This window comes from Ammodytes marinus, assembly GCF_949987685.1.
Source record: "Ammodytes marinus genome assembly, chromosome: 17".
Lineage (NCBI taxonomy): Eukaryota > Metazoa > Chordata > Actinopteri > Uranoscopiformes > Ammodytidae > Ammodytes > Ammodytes marinus.
Window position 1 is genome coordinate 21,947,392 of NC_137221.1, and position 6,785 is coordinate 21,954,176.

A 6,785-nucleotide genomic window follows, 5' to 3' on the forward strand; every position below is an offset into this window, starting at 1 on the left:
CACTCAATTTCATGATCAATATGTAAATTCCAGAATCAAAATGAACCTGTAGCCATTTCAGGTAAAACTTCAGATCCACTCATTTCTGTGGTGCCATGCACTTCTTCATATCTACGTGTCTATGCATGCGTGCGTGTGTGTGTGTGTGTACATACAGTAGGTATGTGTGGTGTTGGAGGTGCATCCACCAGAATCTGGTCCGCTCTGCCTATGCTGCTAGTTCCACCTCATCTTCAGTGTGGTTCTTATGTAAATCTTTATAATGAATAAAATACTCAGAAACATATAGGTAAATTATAAAACATAATTGCACTGTATATAGTATATATAAAAAAAGGTGTTAATCAAATGGAAGTAATAGTGCATATGTTGGGGACTACTTTTAACGGCGGATTAATCTTAATAATGTGTTGTTCCACTGTGTATGTCTGGCAGCATGATTTGATGAAGTCATAATAAACCAAACTGTTACGTCGTTCATGATGTAGGAACATGTCACACAGTGAAACAGTGCGGCTCATTCATGTGTTTAATAGTTATCTGACAAACATATGAGCGATATGGCACACCAGCTTTGATACACAAACAATATTTCAATATCTGGTTTAACTCTGTACACAAAAGCTTCTCATTGATGTTCACCTTTTTCTAAAGTGACTCAGAACTAAACATTCAGGCTTCTGTGACCTTATAGGTCTACACACCATAACACATTCTCTATTCAGAAAAGACCAATAAACCAATAAATAATTCCATTAAAAAGTGCACTAATGTAACTTTGTGTGTCAGAGACATGAACATGTTCTAAGATATATTCTCATAATTTAATAAACAAACTTTCCTCACAGGAAAACTTGGATCACTGGAACACAGTTTGAAGTCAGAAAGCCTCCTGAAAAGTTACTGCTTCACTGTTGTTGTTTACAGCAGCAGGGCCCACAGTTTCGTTAACGAAAATATTCTAGTCCTACATTTGGTTCCAGGTGCCTCAAAATAGTTTCGATTTATGATGATATAACGATTCAACGATTCACGTAGAGAAAATAGGATTTGCAAACTAACTGAAGGCTCTGTAAACAAACCCCCATCCACTGAAACTGCATGAGTGCACCTTTAATGAATCTGGTGCTAACAACAAAATGACATTCTGTTCATTTTGTCAGTTTGAAAACTCTGTGCTGAGCTGCAGGTGAAATCCCTCCAGGTGTTCTTTGAGTTTCTCCCTGACGTCTTCTCTCGTCTGCGTGGCTGGGTTGTTGTTGATAACAGGATGCTGCTCAATGTCTGACAGCAGGATGGCCTGTGCTTGGGCCATGCCTTGTGATGTGTGGTGTGTGGCGGGGACAGGCACCAGAACTAGCTGTCCCTCAGCACTGTCCGTCTGCATGTAGAACAGCTGCTGCCCCTGCCCACTAGCATCAGTCTCCTCCGCTTCACACATGTCAGAGAGCATTAACTTCTTCTGCTGCTGCGCGCCTATCAACTTAACACTGTGCTCCTTGTGGCCGTTGGGCAGAGACACTCCAGCCGTGTTGATCCAGTGTTGAAGAGCTTGTGTTTGGAGCAGGGCTTGGGAGTTTGTTTCGTCTGAGGCGCCGGTTTCGACACTTTTCCCTGGTGCCCTTTCCAAAAAGTTGACTCTCTGTGTGTCTTTGGCATTTCTTTCAACTGTGCCAGAAGCGCTGGTTTCGAGCGTTCTCGGAATATTCTGCGAGTTCTCTGTGTTCACTGTGTCTCTCCCTGCCTTTGAAGCTCTACTGCGGGCCACTTGTTCCACACCACAGTTAAAGCACGACATGACCTTCCCCTGTTGAAACACCATCTGATCCACACATCTGTCCTCCATCCCCAGCGCTGTCTCTGCCTCGGTCTCACTCTCCTCCAGTGCATAGCCTGGCCCTTTGCCCTTTGTGTTCTCGTTACTACATCCGTCCTGGGGCCCGAGCTGCGCCTGCTTATTTACCTGTTTGTCGCGCAGCTTGAGCAGGTTGCTGCGCAGGCGGTTCTCCCTGCGCCTGGCCGCGTGCAGCTGTCTCAGGGCCTTCTCCAGGCCGGCGATGGCCTGGTCGTAGCGCCTCCTCCACAGCAGGGGGCAGTGCTGAGCGTAGCTGTGCTCCTTGGCCAGGTAGGAGCCCGGGGGAGGGGGCAGGCGCCTCATGTAGCGCGATGGGGAGAGGGGCCGAGGCTCTGGTGGTGGTGCTGGTGGGGAAGGGGAGGGTTGCTCAGCCCCTAACGGCTCTGTCTTCTCATCAGTCTCCTCAGGTACTGTGGCTCCTGACCGCTGGACTCTGGCTGCTGCTTCTTCTTCTTGTACAGGTTGACCCGTGTCTGTCTCCTGCTGGCTGTCCTCCTGCTGGCCTGGGCTGGGAGTCTCACTACAGACCAGAAGAGAGAAAATGTGTGGAAATGAGTTTATCCTCAACATGGTACGACATTGAAGATAGGGGACACATGAGGACAACCCATTGCACATTCTATGGATAGTTCTTTTATTAGACCCACAGCTGATTCTTTATTGTACTACTGTGTTCTTACTATTGCTTAGTGGTTTCTTCAGGGTGATTGTTAACATTAGCTCTTATATCTTGTAGAACTAATACATATGATTACAGGCATTGCGGGTCCTTTATGTCTGCGCTATGTCATAAATAACATGCTTTCATCAAGTGTGCTCTTTTTTCCTAGCCAGAGCGGAAGTTGTAATTCAGAACCACTTCAAAATCAAAATCTTTCTCTCTAAAATATCGATACTGGGGCTGACGATTCGATACAGATATCACAAAAATAAATATCACGATATATTGCCGTATGGATATTTTAGAATAGCCCATCTATGCGCATGAGCAACGTCAAAATCTGACTCCATTCTTTTTTACCTGACAGGAATGTCTTGTCGTTTCCGTCTGCCTGATCTTTTGCATTTGACTGTGGAAGAAGATTGGAATACTGTAGGGAAGGCATCTTCCTTTAGTCTTCTGATCCCACTGTGAGTGAAGTGAAGACACATGTTAGGCTGCTATCTAAACACCAAACTCGGGTTATAAGGCACCAACGTACAATAACAGAAAAGTAATATATCAACATCTATAATCACTTAAAGGTGGGGTAAGCAATTTATGAGAATCAGTGAATATCTCCTCACAATCTGCATCTTGTCTGTACTGTGAGTGCGCTGAAAAAAAAAATGTGTTAATACACAGCCTAGGGTCTGTAAACGGGCATGCTTACATGCTACGGTGGACCCCCTTTCTTTGCATTCCCTTTGTTGACATACCAGTTTACAGAGCCTAGGCTGTGTATTAGAGTACAGCCAGGAAGCAGATTTGGAAGGAGATATTCACTGATTTTGACTAAAAGTAATTTTGTCAACAACCATTCTCCAGAATCACTGACTCCACCTTTAAGGATCTGTATGAGTGTAGTGTACATGCCTGCATCCGGTCAGTTCAAAGTTCTCTGGGGTGAAGTGCTTGGAGCAGAAGTAGACAAAGTTGGTCTGAGGAGCCCAGGAGTCTGCACGATGGGAGTGGCTGATCCACAGTTTCCTCCGAGTGGCTCCTTTGGGTAATCTGGACAGCACATAATGATTCATTATTAATATAGGGAGACATTTCAGAAACATCCTAAATACAACCAAAAATATCCAAGACAGGCATTAGTTTATTACAAACATTTTAAAAAGTGTGTCCGCCATTGTGAAAAGATTTAGATAAACAGTAATCAACAAGTTTAAAAATCTTTGATGCATATGACCCAGAGGTTGTCGAAAAAAAGCTCACTTGTGAAAGGTGAGTCCAGTATTCCGAGTCCCACGGTTGTCACGGGATTTGCAGCCGCCTGCGGAGCAATGTCTTGGCATCTGAAAGTGTCAAAGTGAAGAAATCAAACAAAGCAGTCCATTTACCTACAATAGCCTATGACTAATACATTTAGAAAAATAGCGAATTATATTTGTTTTTGTCACGTGAATTATTTCATGTCATTTGTCAAATTCACAATGACCTATTTGCTATATTGAAACAAAAAATATATAGGCCTATCCTACCCTCCATAAATAGAAAGCTGACAAACCGATTTTTATTTGTAATATTTATCCTCCTGTCCGTAGCCTATATCTAGACAGTGACACGTTAAGCCAAGCAAAATAGCTAGGGAAGAAACCAAGAAAATAATGGATATTTGGACTTTTTACAAGCAGACATTGGACCACCACTGTGGCTGCTGGCTCAAGCAACATGTGAATCACGAAAACACACACACGCACACACACACTCCACGTTATGAATTAATTTAATAAACAACCACTAGTGTATGCGCATTGTTATTACTGGGAAACGAGACTGAAATAAGGAATGGTCCGTGTGTCCATAGATGCTGCGGGCGGCTGCGCATCGTTTAAACGCAGCAGTCTAACTTTACCATGCTAATGTGTGTACACGTAGCAATGGAAGAGGCTAACATCGAGCAGGTCACAAGCTATAACCCGTTGTAAACGTCATGGGCATGTCCCAAGTGACTCTTCTCGTTTAATGTTGTTTAGTTTAACGCTGCAGTACATGATGCTGCGTCCATACTATAAATTTTACCTCTGCAGTGCAGATTTGGACCTCACGAAGATGGCGGCTCGCTGTTTCTTCTGGCACCCTCTTCCTCCTTTACCCGCCCTCCCCTTTTTGTTCAGAACAACAACAAAAAACTTTATTGATACATGCAGCACATTGGTGGGATATTACTATTACGTTCAGTGTGAGTTCATGTACGATTTTAAGATTAATTTTAAGTCGGTAAGAGTTGTATCTCAATATGACAATGCTTTGTATTTGCCACCCAGTTTATCAATATGTTTAACTAGAAGACACGATCGTATTATTACTAGGCCTATTATTATTTGTTATTGCACTGTTGCTCCACAAGATGGAGACATTGGTTAGGAATAAACGGGCCATTCCACCAAATGGGTGACATTTGCATGGTTGCAACTCTTCCAAATTAAACTTCAGATTTTTTATTTTTTCAAAGCTGAATCTCATAACACATAGCCCTATAGGCCTATTTAACTATTCAAAACATATATTGGTCAATCTCAGGAAATTGTGTTGATTTTTTAACTAGGTTTATAATATATATATAAATGTATTAAAGTAACAGGACTGAGTTTTTTAACATATAATTGGCATAAACGTGCAAATATAGATACATATGTTAGGGTAACAGGACTGAGGGAACACGACTAAAATGTGTATTTTAACAAAAATATTATGAATTTCTGATGATAACATGTGCATTGAAGCATATATTGAACACAGCAGTGCAAAAATATTAAGATTTCTGAAGGATTTTTTTCATTATATTTCAAAGTAAAGTGTTGTGATAGAGAGTGGGGACAGGTTAAAAATGCTGTTTTTCAGAGTAAACTGTAGTTTTTATCAGTGTTATAAAACACATATTTTAAATTCACAATCAGGTCAATGTTGAAGAGACATTGCTTAATACTTAATGTATGTTATATTTAATTTTCATGCAAATGTATGTATACCTTTGAAGGCTTGGGGACAGAAATGTCACCCATTTGGCGGAATGGCCCAAATAGGCCCATATATTTTCAAGCAGTGCACCGGTTATTTGGTAGGCTACTAGCTCTCAGGTAAAATGTTATTTTCCATTTATCAGTATTGTTGCTGACTATGTCCTTCCCTTTATGACCACAGTTTACCCATCTTCTGATCATCTGATGGCTACTTCCAGCAGGATAATGCACCATGTCACAATGCTCAAATCATCTCAAACTGGTTTCTTGAACATTACAATGAGTTCACTGTGCTCCAATGGCCTGCACAGTCACCAGATCTCAACCCAATAGAGCCCCTTTGGGATGTGGTGGAACCAGAGATTCACTTCATGGATGTGCAGCAGCCAGATCTGCAGTGACGCTATCATGTCAATATGGACAACAACCTCTGAAGAATGTTGAAAGTATGCCACGAAGAAAGAATGCAGTTCGGAAGGCCAAAGGAGGTCCAATCCGGTACTAAGGTATTCCATTTGTATTTGTGTTACATTCCTCCAAGCACTGGGGTGTGTATGTGGAAGGCAGAAGCTCAAGCTGGCCACAGGTAATTTAGGTTTACATCAGTAATGTCAGGTGTTGCTGATTGGACAGTTTGTGTGTTCTTTGCTCAACCACCAGCTCAGCATGAGCCTTTTCCAATAATAGACAGTGTGTGTCAAAACATTGCCAGGTATTGGTGCAGTATTTCTTCCATCCTCACTTAATCCACACAAACAAGTGCATGTTCACACACATACACACACACACACACACACACACACACACACACACACACACACACACACACACACACACACACACACACACACACACACACACACACACTTTGTGCTTGCTTGTTGTCCATCGGTTTGGGTGATGACATCCACTTATTGTAGAATTTGAGATAAACAATAAAATACTTACTTACTTGTTTCCTATACCACAAGGCTATCACAGCCAAAACAGCACCGCCACGTTCAGCATTAACATTAATGTGTATATGACAGAATATCAATATCAGTTATCATATCAACGATAATTTGTACTCAATTGTAGAATTGTATAATAGTTAATAACCCTTATACAAAAGAAATTACAAGAGGGATTCAATTCACTCGCTTGTCAGGGCCTAATTTTTTATACATAACCTGCTCACTGACCAGCTATAGGAACTGAATACAGCTAGATCCTGGGGCTGCAATTTGAAATTTGGGTTGCCAAGGTGATAAAAGCC

The 6,785-nt window shown here is 41.9% G+C and overlaps 1 protein-coding gene across 1 annotated transcript; it reads right to left on the reverse strand.

Annotated features, from left to right (window-relative positions):
- Positions 1 to 890: 890 nt before the first annotated feature.
- Positions 891 to 4,631, reverse strand: thap7 (THAP domain containing 7). Its single transcript, XM_080045897.1, has 5 exons — positions 4,587 to 4,631; positions 3,780 to 3,859; positions 3,432 to 3,569; positions 2,877 to 2,984; positions 891 to 2,375 (listed from the first exon to the last, which is right to left on the reverse strand). The coding sequence occupies exons 2-5, from the start codon at positions 3,857 to 3,859 to the stop codon at positions 1,160 to 1,162; spliced, it is 1,542 nt and encodes a 513-aa protein (XP_079902023.1). The 5' UTR covers positions 4,587 to 4,631; the 3' UTR covers positions 891 to 1,159.
- Between the last annotated feature and the right edge of the window lie 2,154 nt (positions 4,632 to 6,785).

Excerpts from the sequence above, each read along its gene's own strand:
- thap7 (XM_080045897.1), bottom strand. The coding sequence starts at position 3,859 with ATGCCAAGACATTGCTCCGCAGGCGGCTGCAAATCCCGTGACAACCGT. Across the intron at positions 2,985-3,431 it reads TTTGAACTGACCGGATGCAG|TGGGATCAGAAGACTAAAGG; the intron begins GCATGTACACTA and ends CTTCACTCACAG. Across the intron at positions 2,376-2,876 it reads CGACAAGACATTCCTGTCAG|TGAGACTCCCAGCCCAGGCC; the intron begins GTAAAAAAGAAT and ends TCTGGTCTGTAG.